The sequence below is a fragment of the Pelodiscus sinensis genome, chromosome 26, assembly GCF_052426305.1.
Source record: "Pelodiscus sinensis isolate ZL-2025 chromosome 26, ASM5242630v1, whole genome shotgun sequence".
NCBI lineage: Eukaryota > Metazoa > Chordata > Testudines > Trionychidae > Pelodiscus > Pelodiscus sinensis.
The window spans coordinates 3,467,970-3,492,570 of record NC_143077.1 but is presented as its reverse complement, the minus strand read 5'-3'; the positions used below and the strand labels follow the sequence as shown (position 1 = coordinate 3,492,570).

Genomic DNA, 24,601 nt, shown 5'->3' with positions numbered 1-24,601 from the left:
TCAGGCAGGAAGGGTGCCTGGAGCAGGGGAGCCCAAACAAGAGGATGCAGGGAAAGACGGGGCAGGCCGGAGGGTGGGGTAAGGAGGCAGAGGAGCAGTTAGAAGAGAGCTTAAGGAGCATGTGAGCGGACTGTGAAGTGGGAAATAATAAACCCTAACTCTGAAGAGTGCTTCTGTCGACCCCAAAATGCTTCACAGTCATTACGATATTGATCTTGCACCGCCTTGGTGAGCAAGGCTACTACCCCCACTGCGCAGATACGAAACTGAGACTGGAACGGCTAAGGGATTTGCCCAAGATCATACAGGCCATCTGTGGCAGAGCTGGGAACTCGGCCTGGGTCTGCGGAGTCCTGAGCCAGGGCCTTAACCACTTAGGGTGAAGTTGTGCAACCTCCTGAGTCAGGATGGTGCTGCAGAGCAGGACAGGTGTGGCTGCTGCACCCAGAAGGGAAGATGATCGAAGGGGAGGTGAGATGCGGGCAGGTTGTGCCAGTTAAAGCATGAGAAGGCCCAGGGATGGGCCAGGCTTTTCACAGTGACGTTCAAGGGCCAGTTTCAATGGCTAAAATCCCCATGTGGGACACACCCTAAAAGGCACTTTGCTGAAACTTTAGACGGAAACATTTCAAAATCCAAGTGGAGTTTTTCATTCCAGCTTCTTTGTTGGAACAATTCCTTCTCTGATAGTTATTAGATGTATAGACTCGCTAGAAGATTTGCCCCGCGCTGCTCGCGTCCTTAACTCACTTTTGTTTTTCTTCATTAAAATCATTGCTCTGGGCTGAGGCTGGGGAGGAGGGGTTCGCTTTGCAGGCTGCCCCGGGAGAGAGGACCACCCCAGCCCTCTCTCACCGCAGCAGCGCGGGGCCAGGTAAAAAGCACCTCTCCATGGCCACTGCAACTCCAGCAGGCACAGCTGGGGGAGGGGGGCATGTCCCCTGGTGGGGGGCACAGACAAACTCTCTGAAATATACTCGATAGCTGTCCCTTTCTCCACCGCTTTCCCCGCTGGCCCAGTGGGGTGACAGCTGTCCCAGTCCCCATCTTTGGCTCCTTGTTGCTCCCCTGTGGTCATTCTACAGTATAACTCCCATTTTATGAGAGACAGTCGCATTCCAGACACATCCCATTGACCTGGCACAACCAAACCCTGGCCTTGCTTTAAGTTATGACAAGAGGAAGCTGCAGACAAAAATGTGGTGGCCCTAGATCTTACTGTTTAGGAGGCGTGCTTGAACAGACAGGCTCGCAGACAGACAAGGCTCCTAATATATGTTGTAGATTAACGTATATTACACTGCACCATTTCATTGCAATGCAGTCATTCCAAGGTTTCCAAATCAACATGCTTCCACCGATTTAATTCTGTGATTATTTCAACTTTTCGTCCAGATTTGGGACAAAACCAATTTCAAAATGTTTGAAACATTTTCTGCCTAGCTCCACTTCAGACCAGTGGAGCCAGCCACCTCCCCTAAGCCAAATGTTCCTCCAGGCACTAAATCAAGGCCTGTAAATCTCCAATGTGCAAGTCAAGAACTGATCAAACCCAGTAAACCTGGTGGCTAGGGACACCTCCCAGCCCAGCAAAATGTGTAGAACTCAGACCAACTACAGAATCAGCCACCATGGAGTAGAGCTGAGAACTGAGGGTACGTCTACACTGCGGGGCTGTTTCGGGATACTTCTGGTATCCCGAAATAGCTATTCTGCGTCTTGACAGCGCGCCGTTATTCTGAAATATCTTTCGAAATAACGGGTGCACTGTTCCGACGTCCCTGTAGCCCTCGTTCCACAAGGATTAAGGCACGTTTCGGAATAGCCGTTTATTTCAAAATTTGGCGCTGTGCAGACAGCTTATTTGGCCATTTGGTGCTCTTTCGAAATACGCTCCAAATAAGCTACGCACGTTGCATAGCTCAAACTGTGTAGCTGATTTCTAGCTAAGGGTGCAGTGTGGACACACCCTGAAGCACACAAAGCACAGCTCCGAGAGAAAGACACCAGGATGAGAGATGACACCCCACCACACGGCCACCAGCTGCTGGACCGGGAATGGGAGCTGGGGGCAAATGGAGCCAGGGGATTAAGCCCCAGTCCCAGTGGGCAGCCCCATGCAGGGCTGATGCTGGGCTGGTCGTATCGGTCTCTTCCAGGCCCAGAGAGGAAGGCGTTGGCCTGGTTACACTGTGGCAGCCCCGAGGGTCAGGACAGCCACTGGCGGGAGCAAGGGGCTGTTGTCAGAACGGGACGCGGCCCTAGCGCCAGGACTCCCTTCCTGCCCGCGCGACGCAACGGCCGTTAGAGACGCACTTGGCACAGTCACTCAGGGGTTAATTAGCTGAGCTGAGTGCCCAGGGGCTAATCAGAGCAGCAGGTGCCTGATGGCTTATTTTTAGCGAGCAGCAGGGAAAGGACAAAACCCAGGACATTGTCGCCCCTTGTGTTCTGAGCTGCTGCTCAGGCCGGGGGCCCCGGTGGGGCTGGAGAGCAGCGGTGGGCTGGGAGGGGGCTGGAGCATCGCTTGGGCCAGGGCTCCGGTGGGGCTGGAGAGCAGCGGTGGGCTGGGAGGGGGCTGGAGCATCGCTTGGGCCAGGGCTCCGGTGGGGCTGGAGAGCAGCGGTGGGCTGGGAGGGGGCTGGAGCATCGCTCGGGCTGGGGCTCCGGTGGGGCTGGAGCGCAGCGGTGGGCTGGGAGGGGGCTGGAGCATCGCTTGGGCCAGGGCTCCGGTGGGGCTGGGAGGGGGCTGGGGCGCCGTGTTGCCCCTGAACTCCTTGGAGCTCCTCTGCGGGTGCTCGCTAGCAGCTGCCCTGGACAAGGAGTCCCAGGCCCATGACACGGCACCGGCGCATGAGCAGGAGGCAGCCGCTGGGGGAAGAAGCTGCTTCACCACCCGCCGGAACAGAGCCAGCTGGGCTAGGCCCAGGCCCTTTCTAATCGCGGCTCTGGCTCCTTACCAGGGCCCAGTGCTGGGGCTTGCACACAGAACAGCGCAGCGGGGGCGGGGGGGGGGGGGTTGCGCAGTTTCTCCTGGACCCCTGCGGAGCTGTGCACATGGGCAAGGCCGAGGCAGCCCCCTCGACCCGACCGCACCCCCCATGCGCCCTGCAGGCTGATTGGTCGGGGCAAAGCTTTTCAGCCCCTGGCCCCATGCCCGACTCATATTCATGCACAAAGCTTCTGTAAGTGAACCCCCCCGCCCCCCGGGAGCCAGGCAGCAGGCCGGCGAAGGAACCCCCGGGCCCTACGTGGAGGAGCAGCCACTCCATGGGGTGGGGCTGCGCTCAGAGCTGCAGGGGCAGGAGCAGGGCGTAGGTGTGGCCGCTGGAGAGGTGCTGCAGCACCCCCACATTTTACGTGGGTTCCCAGCTGCCGCTGGCCCTGTGGCCGGGGTCCCGGGTGCTGCATATGGCTCCACCACTGGCCCCTCATCTGTAGGCCCCACACCCGAGATCCTGGCTGCCGCCTGGGGCTCTGCTGCCGGCCCCACACCAGCCCCGAGCCTCGGCCCCCAGTCCAGTCGGGGTCCCCGCCTCCTGGAGACATGGCCCTGCTCCTGACCCGAGTGAGGAGGTCGGATGAGTGGCAAGCGGGTGCCACCAGAGTGGGGCTGGGCCCCAGAGCCTGCCCCTTGCTGTCCCATCCCCCATGGCACACGCACCTGGTACCCCAACTTTCCTGGTGCCCTATGCAGCTGCGTATTCAGCGCAGGCCCAAGGACGGCCCTGAGCCCACAGCAACCTGCAAGCAGCCTGCGTCAGTCAGCCCGGACCCACAACGTGGAGCTCCAGGGGACATCTCTGCAGCCAGGCTGGTCTCTGTCACCTCCCTTCGGGGCCCCCCGAGCCTAGGACACAAAGGGCCAAGTTCCCCACGTGGCAGGCCAGCTCTGCACCCTGGCTTTGGCCTCGCCCTGGGGCTGCCCCCTCAGGGACGCCGACGGCTGGTGAACGCCCCGTCCACGGTGGCACCCTGCGAGCCGTCTCCCTCCGCTGCCCTAGCCGCTGTGCCGCTCCACTAGGGGGCGCCCCGGTGACTCAAGGACACCAGTGGTTTTCGCCACGTGGCATCTCGCTCCGGGGTTCTCAGCCGTTTCTCATTCCCAGGCCCCCCAAACGTTTCAGATGGAGGCGCGGCCCCTGGTGGAAAGCTTAGGCCTCATCTGCAGCCCCCTGGGCTTCGCAGCACCCAGCTTGAAAACAACGGCCCCGCCTTGAGGCACGGGGGACCACGGGAAAGACACCTGCGCCCTGGCTACTCAAGGGCTGCCCCTGGGACTACCGGCACTGGCTGTCCCCTTGCTAGACCATAAACACCAGGGGCAGGGCCTTGCTTGGGATCTGGTCCCCCTCAGCCCCTCTCAGGACCAGGCTCGTGTCACCCAGCACCCTGGGGGCGGCAGGAACCGAGCGAGAAAGGACGGAGCGAGCCGGGTTTGCCAAGTCACCGCTGGCCTCCTGCCTCCGCGCCCGGCTGAGCCCCCGCGCTGCCGTGGAAGACGTGACGGGACCTTTTTTATGTTTTTTCTGGAAAGTCTTTGAAGAGGTGGATCCGACAGCGGTTCCCTAGCAACCCAGGATCAGTCGTTATCTTAATAAGTTTGCGATGGGGGGGGGGGGTGGATCCGAGGGAGGGCGACCCACACACCAGGCGGAATGAAGCAGGCAAGAGGAGGCGTCTGAAAAGAAGGTGCAGAAAGGGGGAGCTGGAGAAGGAGGGCCCCCCCCCCAGGTTATTATGGCTATTTATAGACATGTCTAGGCGTTCCAGGCACAGTCCAGGCTCCGTGGTGCTAGGCCCAGAGCTCTGCTCTCATCTAGCCCGGCTTAGCAAGGGCAGGGTGTTGGTCCTCACATGAGCTGAGTTTGCTGGGTCTCCAGCCAGGTCCCAGGGACCCACTGACAAGCCCCCCACCCCAGGAAGTACAGAGTCGCAGCAGATCACTGGCTGCAAGCCCAAAGCGGAGGCGGGCGAAAGGGACGGACAGAGCCAGGAGCTGGCCCAGCCCAGGAAGGGGGGGGGGGGGGGGCTGCAGGCAGCCTGACTCAGAAAGCAGCCTCCCTTTCGGGGGGTTTCACCGCCCTCTAGTGGCACGACAGCCCCATGAGCTGGACTTGGTATATGGAGGGGGTGGGGGGTTCCTTCCATTCGTCCAGCAGCCAGGCCTTACCTCCCCCCCCCCCAAGAGGGGGGTGAAACCTACCGGGGCCCTCATGGCGTTGCTCCTCTCCCCCCAGGTCTTGTTTTTTCCAGGGAGAAAGCACGGTTAGAGCAGGGAGTCGGGGTTGCTGGGGGGTCCAATCCTAGGTCCGCTGCTGCCTTAATCTCTCCGGGTCTCAGTTTTGCCATGTGTGAAATGGGGATGAAACACCCCTACTTGCCAGAGGCGTGTGAGGGTCCCCCCGTCCTCCCCTTCACTTGCGATAGCTATTTGTGCCGGCTCCTGCAGCCGCACACGAGTGAACCAGCCGGGCCCCTTCGGCTGTCCCAGCTCTGTCCTCACCCCCCGGCACTCACTGCACAGAGCAGCATGGGCCCTTCCGTGGTTCCTTGGGCGGCAGTCGGGCTCCGATCGACCCCGGCTCATAGAAGTGCAGGGCTGCATCTCGGCCTGCCCTTTATTTGACCTGGACCGATGTGTTCATGCCTCCTAGTTTGTAATCGACAACAGCCACCTCCATAAGCATTGCAACCCCCCTAGCCTCGGAAATAACTCGGGCCCAGTGTTGGGGGTGGGGAACGGGGCTCCCTTTGCCAGGAGACTTTGCCTCAGCCCTTCTTTTACAGAGAAGCCCTTTTACGGGGGCTAGGGTAAGGTGGGTGCAACAGTGGCTGGATAATTGATCTCAGTTTAACGGTTCACAGTCCTGCTGGAAGGGCAGAACAAGGGGGCTATCTAAATTGTTGAAGACATTGAACAGAACCGGTCCCAAAGCAGACCCCTGCGGAACCCCACAGCTATGTCTACACTCGCGGCTTCTTGCAAGAATAATATGCAAAGGAGGATAAGTGTGGAATATCGCTGAGCCTCATTTGCATACCTAATGAGCCACCTTTTTTTTTTTCCAGAAGAGGCTCTTGCGCAAGCAGCGTCTACACTGCCCCTTCTTGCGCAAGAAAAACCCTCTTGTGCGATGCCGTTCTTCCTGAAAAGTAATAGGTGTAACGGCATTGCACAAGAGGGTTTTTCTTGCACGAGAAGGGGCAGTGTAGACGCTCCTACTTGCGCAAGAACCTCTTCTGAAAAAAAAAAAAAGTGACTCATTAGGTATGCAAATGAGGCTCAGCGATATTCCATGCTTAGTCTCATTTGCATATTACTCACACAAGAAGCCGTGAGTGTAGACATAGCCGTGGGGTTCTGCAGGGGTCTGCTTTGGGACCGGTTCTGTTCAATGTCTTCAACTATTTAGATATTAGCATAGAGAGGACACTTAAGTTTGCAGATGATCCCAAACTGGGAGGGGTTGCGACTGTTTTGGAGGATAAGGTCATAATTCAAATGTATCTGGAGAAATGGGCTGAGGTCAATAAGAGGAAGTTCAATAAGGACAAATGCAAAGTACTCCACTTAGGAAGGATCAATCAGTTTCACACTAGATATTGCTCCTTTCTTCCACAAAAGCTTAGGCAAATAAAACGCAGTGATATTCTACTTTTATGGAAGAACAATGCAGTATAGACGTAGCCGTACAGAACGGGAAGCGACTGTCTAGGAAGGAGTCCTGCAAAAAGGGATCTATGGCTCATAGTGGACCACAAGCTAAATAGGAGTCACCAGCATGACGCTGTTGCAAAATAAAGCAAACATGATTCTGGGCTGCATTAACAGGAGCAATAAGCAAGACAGGAGAAGTCATTCTTTCGCTCTACTCTGTGCTGATTAGGCCTCAATTGGAGTATTGTGTCCAGTTCTGGGCACCACATTTCAAGAAAGATGTGGAGAAACTGGAGGAGGTCCAGAGAAGAGCAACAAGAATGATGAAAGGTCTAGAGAACATGAGCTATGAGGGGAGACTTAAAAAACTGGGCTTTAGTTTAGAAAAGAGGATAGTGAGGGGAAATAGGATAGTGGTTTTCAATACCTAAAAGTGTTACAAGGAGGAGGGAGAAAAATTGTTCTCCTTGGTTTGTGAGGATAGGACAAGAAGCAATGGGCTTAAACTGTAGCAAGGGAGGTTTAGGTTGGACATTAGGAAAAACTTCCTGTCAGGGTGGTGAGACACTGGAATAAATTGCCTAGGGAGGTTATGGAATCTCCATCACTGGAGAGATTTAAAAGCAAGACAGACAGACATCGGTCAGGGATGGTCTCTAGCCAGTGCTTGGTGCTGCCATGAGAGCAGGGGATTGGACTCGATGACCTTTCCAGTTCTAGTGTTTGAGAGCATCAGTGAAGGGAAGAAGCCCATAGCAAACAGGAACCCCATGCAGGTCTGGCCTCATGGGGAAACTGACCAGTCTAGCCTCAGCAGAATAAGCTATTTACAGTAGTTGCTTGTGCAGATGCTTGAGCCCAGCATACAGGGGATTTTGTACCCTACTGGTTACTCTGCTCTTCAGAGGGGGAGCTGCATTAGTCTGTAGCAGGAAAAACTTAAAAACCAGCAAATAGTCCTGCAGATGGGGTCATGAGTTTTCATGGGCACAGCCCCCTTCTTCAGATGAATGCTAATTATTCTGGAATAAAGCAACTTTTCTTCCAGGCTAGGTCTACACTATAGTCGACTTAAGATACTCAACTCCAGCTACAATAATTACATCACCGGAGTCCAAGAACCTCAAATCACATTTTGGCACTGTCCACATGGGGGGAGTCAAGGGGATGCACTCTTTCAACTTCCTTTACTCCTTGTAGGAGCAGGACCAGCAGCACTGAGGGGTGCACCCCCTCAGTTCAAATGAGCATTTTCACTAGACCCGCTCATTCGAACACTGGAAGATTGACTGGTGGCTTCGATCTTCTCGGCCATGTAGACCTAGAGCCATGGTGGAGTGTCCACGGAGGGTACGTCTAGACTGTGGTGCTATTTGGGGATACTGGAAATAGCTATTCCGTGTCTTTTAAACCAGCCTGTTATTTCAAAACAGGTTTCAAAATAACAGGCTTGCTATTCCGATCTCTGTAACCCTCGTTCCCCGAGGGTTAAAGGGATGTTTCAGAACAGCAGTTCAAATTTGGCACTGTAGATATTGCATAAGATATGTCACTTGTGTAGCTCAAATTGAGTTTTATTTTGAGTTACTGGTGCAGGGTAGGTGCACTGTGAGGCTATGTTTACATTTGCGGCTTCTTGCGCAAGAAATATGCAAATGAGGCTAAGCATGACTATCACTGAGCCTCATTTGCATACCTAGTGAGCCACCATTTTTGCAGAAGAGGCTCGTGCCAGAAGGAGCTGTCTACACTGCCCCTTCTTGCGCAAGAAAAACCCTCTTGTGCAATGCCGTTCTTCCTGAAAATCGGCATAGCAGCATTGCGCAAGAGGGTTTTTCCTTGTGCAAGAAGGGGCAGTGTAGACAGCTCCTTCTGGTGCAAGAGCCTCTTCTGCAAAATGAGCCTCCATTTAGATATGCAAATGAGGCTTGGCAATATGCCACCCTTTGCCTCATTTGCATATTTCTCATGCAAGAAACCATGAGTGTAGACATAGCCCAGGGAGCTGTTCTGGAATGAGCTGTTCTAGACAGTTTCCCCAGGTAGACAATCCCTGGCCCCACATTCGGCTTGGTAGCAGGCCCGAGGGGAAACCTGGGCCCAGCTCACCCAGGAGCTGCCTGGCCTAGGACCTAGGTAAAGGCAGGGGTGAGTTTTTAGGGGCATTTCACGCTGAACAGTGGATGGGGCCGAGTCCCAGCGACATTAGACTACAGCTGCAAAATAATGAGGCATCCTGGGGCCCCTTCCATGCCTCCGGCAAAGTGGTTGTGACCTAGGGGAGCTGGTGCCCAATCAATGTGGGTCTAAGGGGCCCAGGGCTCCTCAGTTTTGCTGAATGGGGAGGAGGAGTTATCCATGGCACACAAAGCCAACACCCACCCCCCCCCAAACTGCATGTCACCTGAGGGAAGACACTGTCCTTTACCTCAGCTGCCACTGCCTGTACTCACAGCATGGGGGTGAGCCGGGCTGCTTTTCCCAAAGTTGCCTATCACACACATGCACACCCCCCCCCCCCAAAGGAGCCTTGGACCCAAGCTTCCATGGCAGGGGCAGACGCCGATCACTGTTTCTGCCTCTCTCCCATGGCACTAGGCAAGTGTTTTGGGGCCTGTCTAGATTTCTGGCTGTCCATATCCTCCTCCCTCCCCTGGTGGGCGTTAAGGAGATGCTCCTCAGGCCTATAGCTGGCTGCAGCTCCTGGCACCGGACAAACCCAGCAAGGATTCTAGGTGGGCACAGGAGCCCTTCCCACAAATCCATCATAAGTCTCCTGCCCAGGGACAGAGTGAGACTGGGCAGGGGGTGGACCAGCAGCTGCAGGAATGGGCACCAGGCTGGAGCCGGTGCCAGAATTTTGTGGCAAGAAGCAATAAAGGCCCAGGGGAAGTTAAGCCGCCGTTAATCACAGCAGCAGGCCAACGGAAGCACGAGAGGCTACGCTGCCCTGGCGGCACCAATAACGACTCTGTGGAAACCCTCGTGGGATACGTTTTATTTTTCCATTTAAAAAAATATATAAACAACTCCACGGGGTCCTAACAGTGATCACAACAATCAAACCACGACGAGCAGACGAGATCCACATCTGGGAACAGACAACTGGGCAGGGGCTGGGCCAGGGCCGTGGCGACAGGCCGGGGAGGGGAGATGCAGCTGAAAATGTCCCTTATCGGTCACTGAGCCCTCAAGCCTGCTCTGTAGCACAGCCGGTGCTGCCTGTCAGACCTGTCACCACCCAGTCCCAGCTGTTCTGCTACTGCCCAGCTCACTCCTCTCCCCCCCCCCCCCAAATCCCTTGACATCTCCAAGAGAAGATCCCAAACCCACAGGTCTTCCTCAATCTGCTGCTTTGGCCCCCCCCCCCCCACTTTGTCCCCCCATTTCAGACTGGCCCCTTCCAACGTCACCCTTAACCCTCCTTCCTCGCTTGACCATCTCCCACTGAGCTGCCCTCTGCAGACAGTCCCCACTGCCACCTGTGGCAAGGGCCCCACAGAGGCCCAGAACTGCGTGGCAGGCCGCCCCTCTGCCCTGCAGCACTTGGCGCAACCCCCAGGACTCCACCCAAAAGCCAGCTAGTCTCTGCCATCAGCATGCAACCAGCTCAGCCAGCCCCAAACTCCGGGCGGGGTTAAGCCAGAAAATGCCCATCCCCAGCATTGCCTCCAAGGGGCAGAATCTCCCTATTCCACCCATAGCAGAGGTCCAACGCCTGTACTCGATTACCGCCACAAGTCCCCCCTCCCGCCGACGGAAATTGCTTCCACAAACCGTGTGCACTCATGTTTGAGTCAGACCCAGCTCTGCCCTCCCCCCACCCCAGGCAGACGAGAACCGTTCGAACCCCGATCGGCTCTAACCTGCCAGGGCGACAAGAAAATGCAACTGCGAGGCTCGGTGAACACCAGGGCTGCCTCTGACTGGAGCACGTAGCACCCAGGCCATGCCTGCATTCGAGGGTGGCCGCCCTCTGGCTGGCCAGGGAGCAGCCGAAACCCACATTCCTTCCACGCGGAAAGGCGCAGGGCACCACTCAAACCTGCAGCAGCTTGCTCCGCAGTGCTGCTCGCTAGCCAGGCAGAAGGCGGGCGGCTGGGGGCTGACAGGCAGGCCTGGCTGTGGAGAAGGCAGAGTCAGGGGTTTCTAAAGATCTCACAATCCCCCCCTCCCTCTCCCGCAGGGCACCCTGCAACCAACGCCGCCTGCTCACGGCAGCGGAATGGGCTGCTGCAGAGGTGGGGGCTATGGGGGAGTCACCTTGTAGGCAGGTTCCCTTCGGGGCTCCAAGGAGGATGTTCTCAGGGGGCGGGAGGGCAGAGAGGGTCTAGTCGGGCAGCGTGGGGCATCCCCAGGAATGACTTTGGGTGGGGGAGGGGGTCTGGTGGCATTTGCTGCTTTCAAAACAGCCCGACAGGACAGCCCAGGGGGCTAAGAGAGGGGGATGCTGTGGGGGAGCCAGAAGGCTTGATGATGGTTATGGGGTGAACACTGCCTTGGACAATCCACTTCAGATCGAGGGGGCATTTGGGTACCAAGGAGGCTTAAGCTGGTTGGGGGGTGGGGAAGAGAAGGTGGATGAGTCAGAGAGGGACCCCATATGGCTCGATAGGGCCAAACGCCCTCCAGGGATTGCTGTGGGGTGGAGGTTTGGACATGCCATGTGGCTCAGGCCGTCCCATCGGGAGGGGGGCCTTCAAAAGGGGAGGGCTGCAAGCAGAGCAAACTCGGGCCCAGGAGCGGCGTGTACAGCGCTGGGAGGGTGCAAGGGTGGGGGGAGGGGCACCCGCCCACGGAGGCGGGCTGCCTCGGGCAGTCCAGCTGGCGCCTGGGGGGAGCTATTTCTGCATGTCGCACTGCAGGAGGAGGACGATCGAGGGGTCGCTCTTGGCAGCCTCCTTGAACTCCTCCAGGGTGATCTGGTCGTCCTTGTCCTTGTCCATCTTGGTGAAGATCTTGTCAACCCGCTGCTGGGGCGTCAGCCCGTCCTGGTTCATCCGCATCATGATGACCGTGCCCACCATCTTGTAAATGGCCTGAGGCAGGAAGGGCAGAGGAAGAGGGGTGAGGTTCAAGGGGCAGGACTGAGGGGGATGCACAGCATGGACCAGTTGTAGCTACTAGGACTGACAGCCTCAGGGGCGGGGCCTCAGGCCACAGGGGCGGGGCCTGGAGTGCACCATGAGGGTGCTGCAGTAGTGGCAGTCCTGGGTCCTTATGATTTGCTGAGCCCCAGGGCAACTGCCCCACCCCGCAGGCCTAGCTGTAGCCCCAGCGGCCTTTAGCCCAGCTCATACCGGTACCATGCACAGCCAGAACCGGCCTTGTCCTCAGTTGCTAACCCAGGTCTCTGCAGCCCAGAGCTTGGCGAGCTCCGCTGGTAGAGCATGAGGCTGGGCAGGCCCTGCCAGCCCAGGGCCCTGCTCCCCTACTCGCCTGGCCCCAGGCAAGCTGCTGCAGCCCCGCCTGCTGTTCCTGGAGCTAGTGGGGTCTAGCTGGGGGTGGGGGCGGGCTGCACTCTCACCCGAGCGCAGCGCAGAGACATGGGCAGCTGCAGGGGACCACACCCCTAGTGACTTGTGGCTGACTAGCTGGGGCTGAGCTGTGCACTAAGCAGTGGAGGCCTGTCTACACATGGCGGTGGAGGCCAGGGCAGGCTGCCCAAGGGCATATTGGGGGCAGATGGGATTGTATGGGGGGGACTGGCACCACCCCTCATTAGGCCCTGGTTATGCTGCTATTTTGCAGTGCACAAGCACTAAGCAATACCTGTGCCCAAGAGTTACACCCTAGGCAGCATTGCAGACAGTCAGCCAGCTCTTCTCCCTGCTGCAAGGGCAGTGGAGGGTCTGGCCCACTGGGGCGGTCCCACTTCTGTGCAGAAAGCTGCGGCCATGGACACCTGATGGGCCCCACTTGCCTTCAGGGCCCAGTCTGTCCGAGGGGGGTCAGGATTCTGTAGGACCCGGTTCTTGGGAGGGACAGAGGAAGGGCAGAGCAGTGTGGAAAGGGCCAATGCCGCAGGGAACACGGATTTACCAGCAGCAGCCGAGGGTATGAATTACTGTCCTAAGGCTTGGGGGCACTTGAGTTTGGAAAAAACACGAACTACCATTTTTGGGAGGGGCTTCTATTCTAGTCCTTTGGGCTCGTGCGCCAGCTTCCCATCAGCACCCGAGGCTAGTCATCAAAACCAGCCTGCTGCAGCCCCTCCGGCCCAGCTGCCTTAGAGGCGACACTGCATTCGGTACCTCGATTATTTCTAGCATCTCCAGGCGGGTTATCTTCCCATCCCCATCGAGGTCGTACATCTCGAAGGCCCAGTTCAGCTTCTGCTCAAAGCTGCCCCTGGAGGTGACGGACAGGGCGCAGATGAACTCCCGGAAGTCAATCGTCCCGTCGCCGTTCTTGTCAAACGTGCGGAAGGCATGCTGGGCAAATTTGGAAGCATCTCCGTACGGGAAAAACTACAGGGAGAGAAGAGGGTAGCAGACAGATCTGCGGAGAGGGTCTGCCAGGCTCGGAGTAAATCCCACATGCTCCCTTGCAGCAACTGTACACAGAATCAGTATCTTTTCTAAATAAACATGGATGCTCAATATATCTAGAGGTGAGAGGAGTAAAATGTGGACCTATGTATTCTAGCCACAAGTCCGGAGGCCTGGCAGAACCAAGAATTCCAGAGGACGTCTTTACCCCCACCCCTGTAGAAAGAGGCTTGTCTACATTTTAGACAATTTGACACTAAATATGGCCAATGGCTCTCACTACAGGGACAGGGGTGTGGAAGAGACACCAGGACAGTCACACATTTCAGGAGACACATTCAGGGCCCGTCTCAGCCTGCTGGGAGGGGGCAGCTAAAGGTGGTTTTAGATCTTGCCCTTGGACGTGGGAGGAAGAGTCAAACATGCTACACCAGAGAGCCCCAGAGCCAGTTTGCTGCTAGCGTGGTCGGGGGTTCGAGGCCCCAGGACGAGGCCCCTGCTAGCAGAGAGGTGCCCTACAAGCCAGAGGGTTGTGGTGCCAGCTGCAGCGAGTGGAGATGCCCAACTTCACCCCAGCCATAAGGCGTGTCTGAGAGGTCAGGGAACAGACAGCACCAGCCGTGAAGGGGAAGTTCAAGGTGGCTCTTGATCTCTAGCTGGTCTTTGCCTTCCCCAGGTCAGTGAGTGGTCTCAGCTAATGACCAAAGGCAGCTTTTTAAACAGCTATACTCTCCCCTCCCCCGGCTCCAGCACAGCAGCTTGCTCAGCACCGCTCCCCCCCTCCCCCCCCCGCCCAAACAGACCATCCTCCCACCTCTGTACCTTGATGTAGAGCTGCTGGAATTCATCCAGGTTGAGGATGCCGGTGGGACAGTCCTTCAGGAAGCCCTTGTACCACTGCTTCAGCTCTTGCTCGCTGAACTCTGTGCTCCGCACCAGGTCGTCCAGCATTTCCGGGGCCAGCTTACTGTTGTGTTTCCCCATCGCGGAGTCTGGAAAGAACAGCACAGTTCCTGCAGGCGGAAGAACTGGGAGCGCTCGGGGAAGAGGGCCGAGAGCCAGGAATTCGTGGGCTCTCTTCCCAGCTGTGCCACAAGCCTCTCCACCTCCGTGCCTCAGTTTCCCCTGTGCCTCCTCTGCAAAAAGGAAGGGGGTTCACTGTCACACTGACCAGCCGTGCCAGGGGCAGGGGGGGGGGTGTATGGGAGGTTCTGCTGGGTATGCTTTGCACAGAGCATTGACATGGTCAAACACCAAGTATCGCTATTAGCCACACTCCAAAGGAGAGAAAGTGCTGCTGGAAGAGCCAGTGGTGGATAATGGGACTCGCTAGCCACCTCTCCTACAGATCAAAGCCTGGCGCATACCTGCCTGCTCCCCCCGCCCCCAGAACGGCAGGGGGCTGTGAGGTTTGGATGCTGCCATACAAATTGTGCCTCGCTGGGCCTGGACCAGACACCTGGAGCAGCGTCTGTGACCAAGGCACCCTGAGCCCTAGAGAGAAGGCCCAGGAGTGCCGCTCACTCATCCAGTCTTCCCCTCGGGAGACCCCTGCCGAGACCCTGCCTGCCAGTCATGCCCCCCCCTCCCCCCGTCACGGGCCCTGGCACTAAGACAGGCTTTAGGCACCACCGAGACAGCTCAACATTCCACGCCTGCGGGAACCGCGAGGCCCCTAAGAACCGTCCCGTTCACAGCGCCTCCTGGATGGATTCCCCAGCCCCCGCCCAAGGTGGGGTTCTGAAGACATCTGGCTGCCGGGGAGTCGTAGCAGCCGCTGGGAAGCCTTTTCCGCTTTCCCCGGCTGAAGAGGGCCAAGCCGGCTACCAAGTGACAAGGACGCCCCTCCCCCCTTCCTCAGGGGGAGCACCCCAATGCTGTGCTCTAGCACCCCCACTCTGGCCGCTGGGGGTGGAGTCGGGAAGGTGCTGCCTGGCCAATCTGCAGAGCAGGGAAGTCTCCAGGGATCCTCCCACAGGGCCAGTTTGTCACGGTGCTGGGGCATGGCTAGGAGGCATGGGGGGGGCTGCTGGGGAAAATCAGAGCATCAAATGCTATGGAGGAAGAGAGCAGTGGGGCAAGTCCCTGGGCAGGGAGAGGCCAGGAGGGAGAGGAGGGGAGCGTTTTTGGAACCGTCTTACCCATGAGGTTCCCCACCGAGGATACATGGTCAGCAGTGTCCATGTGCTACTCCCACGGTTTTCTAAGGGGCGGGGTGGGGGGGGGGGGAGGGGACTATATTGGAGGGCGAGTTTGCAGCCCAGGTGCCTGAAGTCACAGCTCTCTCTGCTTGGAAGTTTAGGAAGAGTTTCTAACTCACAGCTGCAGAGGAAAAGGCATCCCTGGAGCAGTGCCCAAGAGGCAGGGAAGCAAGGCGGCAGAGGAACAGAAGCCCGTGTTTAGCAGGAGAAAAAAATCTGGTGGTATAAGCCAATTTGTGATTTCTGAACAATCCACGGTGGCAGCCCTGAGCGCCCCCCCCCCCCCAAGTCACTTAGCTTGGCCAAACTGACCTGCGCTCGGGCCACATTTAGGAATGCCGGACCATGCTGGCAACACGCCACTGCTCTAGGGAGCAATTTGAGCCTGACCACTCCCCACCCAGCTCACACCTGTAAGCTCAGCTGCTATTTCCTCTTGCAGCAGGTGTCAATGGACTAGATCCAGAGGGCACGGTTAGGGGAACAAGAGTCAGAGCAAGGAGGGGAGGTGGCAGGATGCCTGACACTGCATTTCTCTGCAAGCTCAGGCAAGTGACAGGTTGGCCTTTGTGCCTCAGTTTCACCATCTATAGAACAGCTGTTATCCCTCCGAGTGGAACATTGTTAGTTTTCACAAGTGCCTGGAAAGAGCTTTTTGTAAGACAGGTGCAATAAGGGCAGTGTGTTAACTGTCTGGTGAATTCCTGAGTGAGGAACCTGTGGAATGAATTCCAGCGATGGATGCCAAGCCCCCGCTAAGAGGAGAGGGACAGACCTCTAGAGGGTTGTCTCAGCACAACAAACCCAGACATAGCTCAACATTAGGGATGGTGCCCAAGACAGGAGTCTAAACCAGAGACTTCTACCCCTGGAGCTAAAGGAGTAAATCCACAAACAAGTAGCAGCAGTAGACTTGCATCACCACCCCCTGCTGGTTGGGGCACAACATTCAGCAAGCACGTTACACTGGGGCTGCAAAGGGTGCTGTTGGGGCAGCTCTGACATTTGCCCGTCTGCATCCAGCAGCCCTTTTCTAAAGGCACTTCCTCAAGCAGCGCCTCTCATCCCCTGACTCTCCCACAACCCTGTCGAGGGGAGCCAAACGCTGGCAAGCCAGGGACTGCGTAGGCAAAGAAAGAATCTGTGTCGCTTTCAGCAATGCTCCCACACAGCCTGGGCCGTTCATTGCTGTTAATTGAATGGCAGATGGCTGGCCAGGAAGACACGGGTGTTCTCTTGTAAGCTCAAAAAAGAAAAAATGATAAAGAAAATTGGATATTTTAGTTCAAAAGGAGACAGACGAGCTTCTGCTAATGGCACGATGTGCTGGTGTCCTTACAGACACCTGCTTTGCACCCCACTCTGCCCTCCATGCCTGCCTCGTCCTGGTCTGTTCATGGCTTCCCCAGGACATCCTGTTCTTTGTGCCAGGCTAAGGCTGAGACATCACCACCACCACCACCACCCCCCCCCCCAAATGCTCATCCAGAATGAGCGCTTCTCTTCAGTGCCACCAGCACCAATTACAAGCCCCCAGTTCCAGGGTGGGACTCGAACCTGCAGCCTTCTGTCTAGAGACGTGACAGAGCCACTAAGTACCCCGGCCCAAGCCACAGCCATTTGGCCATGGATTTCAGTGACGATCAGAGGCCGAACCAGGCCGTGGGAATCGCAGGCCGGTTGTTAAGTCTCTTGGCTGGGATGTTAATTTGTGTCCTGGAGACCGTGCAGCCAGGCATGCAGGGAGGGAGCGCGCCCCGTGAGCAGAGCTGGCCGGCAGAGGGACCCTCCCACCCCGCACAAGAGAAGGTGCGTCAGGCGTGTTCTCCTCCAGCGAGTCGCAGCGCTGGGAGTCAAGAGCTGCCCGTTCAACCGGCAGAGGTCAGGGCCGGGGAGAGATTTCACTGGGTCCTGTTTGGGGATGGTGCCAGAGCAGCCCCACTGGGATCGCCGCCTTGTGTTCAGTACTTGCACGGGGCCAAGTCCACCCCCACCCCAGAATCTCACTCTAGTGCAGCCCAGCCCCACTTTGCAGAGCACGTGCTTCCAGGACAAGGCTGCTGACGGAGCACAGGCTCTACCCAGCCCTTGCCTTTAAGGCCCCCCTTGGACCTTAGCCAGTGGCCCAGGCGAGGTGACGTTTGCACTAAACCGGCTGGGCCCAGGCTTGAAGACACGGGGATTCAGCAGCCCCTTCCGGGAAGGGAAGGCAGAACCCCAGCAGCTGCAGGCTTGGCCCTGACACTGGCTGAGCACCCATTCCGGGGAGCTGCTAGCAGCATGGGACAGGCAGGGATCCAGCCCTGGCACCAGAGGATGCAAGTTTACTCAGCTCTGGGGGGGGGGGGAGGGGGAATCTCCCTCAGGGCCGAGCTGCACCTCACAGCTCGTTTACCCCGCCCTGCGGATGGAGGTTTGGTTGCTGGCCTGGCTGGCTCCCACCCTTTCACCGCACAAATGGGCTGCAACAAAATACCCCGGCCTCCGAGTTCTTGCTTTGCCAGGGGCCCTCCAAAGCTTGGCAACTGATGCCCTCACCATCCCAAAATAGTTGCAGCCAGTCCCTCCAGAACCAAGGGCCCCAATTCCTGGTCTCCGACATCCCTGCCCAGCGCAGCCCCGGCTGCAAGGGGTGGAGGCTGAGTGCCCCCCAGCGCTCCCCTCCCCCCAGGCCTGTTTGTGCTCGTGCCGAAGGGGAGGGGGCAGGGACAGACTCCTCATTACCCTGGTACATCTAGGAGCTGGTGCTGAGGAGTTGCCATGGCAACAGCTCCACGGTGGAGCGCCGGTTGCCAACAGTAGCAGCATCCCCGAAGCGACCGGCCAATTCTTCCCTGCACCTTTTGCTTCCGCAGGCCTTTGCGTGGCCGCCAAACCCCACAGGATTAAAACGGATTAGAGATCTCCCCCCTCCGGGGAAGAAAGGGGAAGTCATTGTGGCTAGTGGTCCCCACGTGGGGCAAAGAAAAAAATCAGGGTCCATCTCATCCCACAGCAGGGTGTGTCCCGAGACTTGGTGTAGAGCAGGGATGGGGAACCCTTTCCTGGGCCGGGCCAGCTGACCCACAGAGGAGTCAGTGGGGGACACGTGAGTGAGAAGCAACACAGCACGAGACACCCCCTGAGTGAGAAGCAGAAAGACACTCCCCACATTCCTCTCACCACCTGGGGGGCCCAGGTTGGGAGACTGTTCCAGCCCTCCAGGAGGCTAGTGGGGGGTACTGGAGCACCAGTACAAGCTCCTCAATGCTAGGGGAGCCCCAAACCTGAGGGCCAGATCCAGGCAAGCTGAGGGCCAGATCCAGCTCCCAGCTGGTAGGTTCCCCACCCTGGTGGGCAGTATCTGACTTTGGAGATCTTAGGCTCCCTCCCATCGAGTTGTCTGCACCTTTCGCGCTAGAGCTGCCTGCCCCACACTTCCAGGAAGTGGGTCCCCTGGGCCTGAGGAGGAAGATCAAGTGGGGCAAATTTGGCAGCACTTAATGTCACACCCTGCATGCCCAGCAGGGTCAGAGGAAGCTCCCTGCATCCCACCTACCCCCACCCCCTCATGCCAAGGCTCAGCCAGCAAAGCTCAAAGCTTAGATGCTGGTACTGTGGCTCCGCAACCAGACCCAGTTAACAAGGGGGGGCTCTGTGAACCAGGAAACCAAACGAGTCTGCAGGCCTGGGATGCTAAGAGGGCTGCACGCGCTCAGCAGGACTGGCCTGGGCCATCTCCCAGCTTGGCCCTGCAGTGAGAGATGCCACCTTGCACGTGCAGTCTTGTGAAACGATGTCCCAATTCCTTGTACTAGTAGAGTCCGAGTGGTTTCTGGTGGGGACTGAGTCGTCAGTTAAATATCACACCCCACGTATTAGATGGGGTTTCATATCCCTAGTCAGGATATGAGTGTAAGTGCTTAAACGGGATCCCACAGGCCAGGGGGCCTCCAGACCCACTGGGCTGGAGCAGCCCCCAGGTGTGGGGTAGGTGAGCTGCTCCAGCTCACCAGTTACCCGGTAATGGTGATGCTTTCTGGTTAAGCATGGACACCCCTAGCCCTGAATTTGGGTCAGCCCCTTTCTTCCCACTTACAATGCTCCCCACAGCACTAATCAGAGCCGAGGCCACACCACACGGCTGGGATCCAGGCCTCCGCCATCCTTGAGACTGCGCCGCTGGAACTAGCACGGCCCATCTCCTTGCCACACGCCCCAATTCTCCCATCTGTACAATGGGCAGATGCCAGTCTGCCTCCGTTTTCCTCCTCAAGCCTGGCACGAGGACGCTGTGACAGAATCGCAGTGTTCCAACCCAGAAGCGGCTGCATTCCAGCTGGTAACGCTGTTTAAAACTCTGCAGTGCTGTGGGCTGAGCCTCTGCACTCATGCAGCACAAGGATTTGCTAGACGCAAGAAGCCAAGCACCAGAGTTATTCTCTGGGACTCACATGGTGCAGGGAAATTCTCCCTTCTGCTGTTTTCCTGACTTGCTGCAAAGATTTATTATTCTGACCCTCACAGCATGGCCTGGCTACAGCTGTTCTGCTCCCCAGTGTCCTCTGACCCCCACAATCAGAGGGGGTCTCCTGGGGTCCCTCTGCCTTCCAGTTCGCAGGACAGCATCCTCTACAGAGCACCACAAGTCCGACTGACTCTAGACACAGGCAGCTCTCCAACTGCTCCAGAATTAATCCTTTGTGCTCCTAGAGTAGGCAGGGTTTTCCTGGTGCACCAGCCACGGCTACAACCAAAGGCAGAAAAACAGCCGGGCACCAGGTAGGGCCCCACCAGCGTGCAGGGACAGGAAGGATGGCCTTCCCAGCAGATGCACACAGGGCCCCATGTCAGCCGGAGTGACCACGCTTTGCATAAGAGAACAGCGAGAGCTGTGAGGGATGCCGTGGGGAACGGTTGTTATTTGCATGGTTGGGGCAGAGCCAATGCCCTAGGAGCAGCAAAAAAGGGCCCTGAACCTGTAAGGGGAACGTGTGGGCTGGGGCAGAGGGGAACGCCAGTCACAAGCCAATGCCCGTGTAGATCACACCTAGACAGTTACATGCACACAGGGAAGGGTGGGTGTGATGTACTGTCCGTGGGGTGAGTGGCCCTTAGACCATTTCCGAGAGAACAGTGCGTTTGCTCTACAGCCTTAGCACCTAAGATGAGTCACTAAGTCTCAAGACTAAGCATCAGAGGTCCCAGGTTCAGTTCCACCTGCGCCACACTGCTCAGTTTGTGCACTCATCCATTGTGTGTGCGCAGAGAGGAGTGTGGGGACACAGAACACTTACACACGGAGGGATGCTGAAAGCCTCAGATATAGGACGCCATTTGATGCCATCGAGTTCATGCTCCCTGAATAATTTTAGGAGCCAGGGGATAAAAGGCATCCCTGACTGGGATAATCCCATATCGTCCCAGGAATGGGAGGGAATCTCGATCCCTGGAACAAGGAATGAAGTGGAGACCTTCCCGGTGGCCTGAGCTGGATGAAAAGAGCTGCCGAATTATTTACCATATCCCACCCAAGCTGCCACGCAAACAGTTAAAGAACCATAGCAACAGATCGGTGCAAAACCCAGAACCGCAAGACATCGCTTGCGTGCCGTGTGTGTTCCATTGTGTGTACACACAGTGTACTGTCCACACAAGCACCGCGCATGCCTAGTGTGTGTCTATACCCGCATGCAACACAGCGATGCACGCACAGGCTGACATTCGGAAAGGGCTTCTTCATTCCGTGGGCTGGAGCGTGCTGTATTGTTAGTTTTCCGTCATGCGGTGGCACTTTGTGAAGGTTCTCCGAGAAGGAGAACCGCCTCCCCCTCCCCCCTGCCTGCCTCCAGAGTTGTGATTGGTAGAAAGATGACCAAACCTTAATGAAAACATGTCACCCCACGAGCAGCGCCTAGACAGCAGGGCACAGTAGCTATTGCAGGCTGGAGGGAGGGTGGAGGAGTAGAGGAAAAACCCAACAAAAACAAAACCCATGGCAGGCACAAACGTCCCCTCTATTTTTCCCCCCATCCATGTGCAGAATAATTTGTTATGTGCACTGAGGCACGTGCAGATGTGCACCACCAGGACAAACACATGCTGCCAGCAGTGGGCGCTCTGTTAATCAGCTGGGCAGCATTTCAGTCTCTGGGGTGGCTGGCTGGCCAAGCGCTCAGCTTACAGGGAACAGTGGCAGACAGCCTGGTGGGGTGAACCCCTGGGGAACTGACTTGTTCTTGGGACCGAACAGGGGGCTCTGGACTGCAAATCCCTTAGTTCTCCGGAGGGACCGGCCTCCTGCACCGCAACACCGCCACTCACGAGGGCCAGTCCCAAACCCTCTTACCCAAACTGCCGCACAGGAGACTCACCAAGACCCCTCCCACACACGGCCACCCCCAGCAGTGACAAGATGGCTGCTTTGAGGCTAGGGGAGAGCACCGAAAGCTCTGGTACGCATAGGGACTAGATAGACAGTAGCAAGTGTTTGCACCCACTAATGTACATGCAGGAACAGGTCCCTACAGCCTCCTTCACCCCCCCCCCCCCAATGAAGCATCAATTCAAGCCACCCTCATCCCCCACATGCACTCTGCTGGGCGCCGCAGCACCACCCGGTCCTGCTCCCTGCCACACAGGCCTGGAGGCAAACAAAGGGAGGGGGGGTGTCTCTGCACACACCTCCCCAAAGACCTTTGGGGGGTTGACTGAGGTTGGGTTTGGAGGGCTCCCCCAGGCTTCCTGCCAGACCCCCCCCAAAGAGCCAGGCCAGCCCCCACCTCCTGCCCCTCTGCCATTTCCCAGGAGCAGCAGGGCTCCCCATCCCTGCTAGCCCCACACGGATTTAATAAGATGAGGCACGAACCCTCCACCCCCACCCACGCCGTGTGAAACTTTGCAGGAGGCGCAGCACAAGTCCTGGGCCAACGCCAGCCCAGGGCAACCTGCACCGGCCGCCGGAGCTGGCAGCAGCAGGGCACGTGAACCAGAGCCCCAGTCTCTCTGCTCCCCCTCGGGAGAAGCTGCGTAACCGCCCCCCCACACCCCCCCCTTTGCAATTGATGCTCCTTCTCCAGCACCTGCCCGGGACCAGCCGCAGCTGAGCAAGGGCGGCCAGAGCTACCCCCGGAGAGCGCCAGCTGGCGGCTCGGACCCCCTGCCCCCCACTCTGCAGGGAGCCCCGCTTGGCCCCCGGCCCCCCTTACCTGGGAGGCTGCAGGGGGAGCTGCCGGGTCTCTGTGGCCCAGCGAGGTCGCGCGAAGCCGCTTGCTGCCCATGCACCGGCGAGAGCCCCGCGCTCGCCACCTGATGTGCCCGGGCGCCGCGTCGCCCCCGCTCTTGTACCACTAGGTGCCCCGCCCCCTCCGCGGGGAGGCGCCCGATTGGCTCCGCCGGCCGGCCGATTGGCAGAGGGAGGTGTCACTCAGCGGGGCGGGCTACAGGTGGGGCCCCGGAGCGAGATCGCGGGCTGGCCCGCGGGCCGCGCTGCATCCGGCCCGCGGGGCCAGTCCTGGCTTTGCTGGGGGCGCTGCTGAGAGCGATCCACGCCCCGGGCTTAGCAAGGGGGGGCTGGGCTCTGCCTTCTCGACGATAAGGGCTGGGGGCGGTAGCAGTGGGGATGGGAAGGGTTAACCCGTTAATGGGGGGGGGCTGGATCAGCCCCTGCCTCTGGCGGGGGGGGGGCTGCTCCATCTGGGCTGGAGTCCCCCTCCTCCCCCCGCTTGCCCTCCTTTAAACCGGGGTTGGGGAACCTACGGCCCGAGGGCCGGATCAGGCCCCCGCCTTGCCTCGGCGCTCCCCCTCCAGCATTTGGGAGCTGGTACTCCAGCTCTGCGGGCCCCCTCCCACCCCGATCCCGCACCCCCACTCTGCTCCTGCACCCTCCCTCCTGCCCAGAGCCCACACCCCAAGCCCGCTTCCCAGGAGCCCCCTCCCACACAGCGAACCCCTCATTTTTGGCCCCACCCCAGAGTTTATGGGGACCACAAAATGTATTAGCCCCAGCCCCCCTAGGCTCTGTTGTACTAGAGGATTGTGGGGGGGGGAGGGTACTTCTTGTGTGCAGCTCCCAAATGATTTTTCTGTGGGTCAGCAGCCCCTATCCCAAAAAAAGGTCCCTGCCCCTGGATTAAACAATATGTTACACCAGTTATTTGACATCCCTAGTATGCATGGCCCAGGATTCAGGGAGATGTTAAGCTGGGTGAGGGAGATACCTTTCATGGGACCATAAGACCAGCCAGACTGGGTCAGACCAAAGGTCCATCTAGCCCAGTGTCCTGTCTGCCGATACCAGATGTCCAATGGGAGGGAAACACAACAGGTAATTCTCAACCCTCCTCCCCTGTAATCCAATTCCAGAAAAACAGAGGCTAGGGAACCCATTCCTACCCATCCTGGCTAATAGCCATTGATGGGCCTAACCTCCATGGCTGTGTCTACACTGGCCACTTATTCCGGAAAATCAGCCACTTTTCCAGAATAACTTGCCAGCTGTCTACACTGGCCCCTTGAATTTCCGGAAAAGCACTGACGATCTACTGTAAGAAATCAGCCGCTTTTCTGGAAATACTATGCTTCTCCCGTTCGGGCAAAAGTCCTTTTTCCGGAAAACTGTTCTGGAAAAGGGCCAGTGTAGACAGCACAGTAGTGTTTTCCGCAAAAAAGCCCCGATCGCGAAAATGACGATCGGGGCTTTTTTGTGGAAAAGCGTGTCTAGATTGGCCATGGACGCTTTTCCGGAAAAAGTGCTTTTCCGGAAAAGCATCCTGCCAATGTAGACGCGCTTTTTCTGGAAATACTTATAACGGAAAACTGTTCCATTTTAAGCATTTCCGGAAAAGGGTGCCAGTGTAGACGTAGCCCATGAGTTTATCTAGTTCTTTTTCCAACCCTGTTAAAGTGCTGGCCTTCACAACATCCCCTGGCGAGGAGTTCCACAGGTTGGCTCTGCACTGTGTGCAGAAAAACTTCCTTTGGGTTGTTTTAAACCTGCTGCCAACTTCTGGGGTGGCAGAGCAGAGCTTTCTAGCCCACACTGAGCTCTTCTGTGGGCAAGACTCCTGGCAGCTCCCCCACATGTGCTCCTGCTCCCCCACTGCAGCATCCCATGCCAGAGCCAGTCAGGGGAGGAGGGCAGCAGGGCCATTTGACCTGGGCCTCAAGCTCACACGGGACCTCAAATTTAGACACCTGTTAATCTTTTAGCATTTGGTAAGTTTTGCAACTTGTTTTTATCCGCATCCCTATGGGACTGAACTGGGACC

General features: G+C 57.6%; 1 protein-coding gene across 1 annotated transcript; it reads right to left on the bottom strand.

Annotated features, from left to right (window-relative positions):
* Positions 1-9,644: 9,644 nt before the first annotated feature.
* On the bottom strand, positions 9,645-22,697 carry HPCAL4 (hippocalcin like 4). Its single transcript, XM_075908740.2, has 4 exons — positions 22,541-22,697; positions 13,975-14,144; positions 12,916-13,131; positions 9,645-11,700 (listed from the first exon to the last, which is right to left on the bottom strand). Exons 2-4 carry the CDS (start codon positions 14,134-14,136, stop codon positions 11,503-11,505), a joined length of 576 nt encoding a protein of 191 aa, XP_075764855.1. The 5' UTR covers positions 14,137-14,144; positions 22,541-22,697; the 3' UTR covers positions 9,645-11,502.
* Between the last annotated feature and the right edge of the window lie 1,904 nt (positions 22,698-24,601).

Excerpts from the sequence above, each read along its gene's own strand:
- HPCAL4 (XM_075908740.2), bottom strand. The coding sequence starts at position 14,136 with ATGGGGAAACACAACAGTAAGCTGGCCCCGGAAATGCTGGACGACCTG. Across the intron at positions 13,132-13,974 it reads TCCAGCAGCTCTACATCAAG|TTTTTCCCGTACGGAGATGC; the intron begins GTACAGAGGTGG and ends CTCTCCCTGTAG. Across the intron at positions 11,701-12,915 it reads AGATGCTAGAAATAATCGAG|GCCATTTACAAGATGGTGGG; the intron begins GTACCGAATGCA and ends TTCCTGCCTCAG.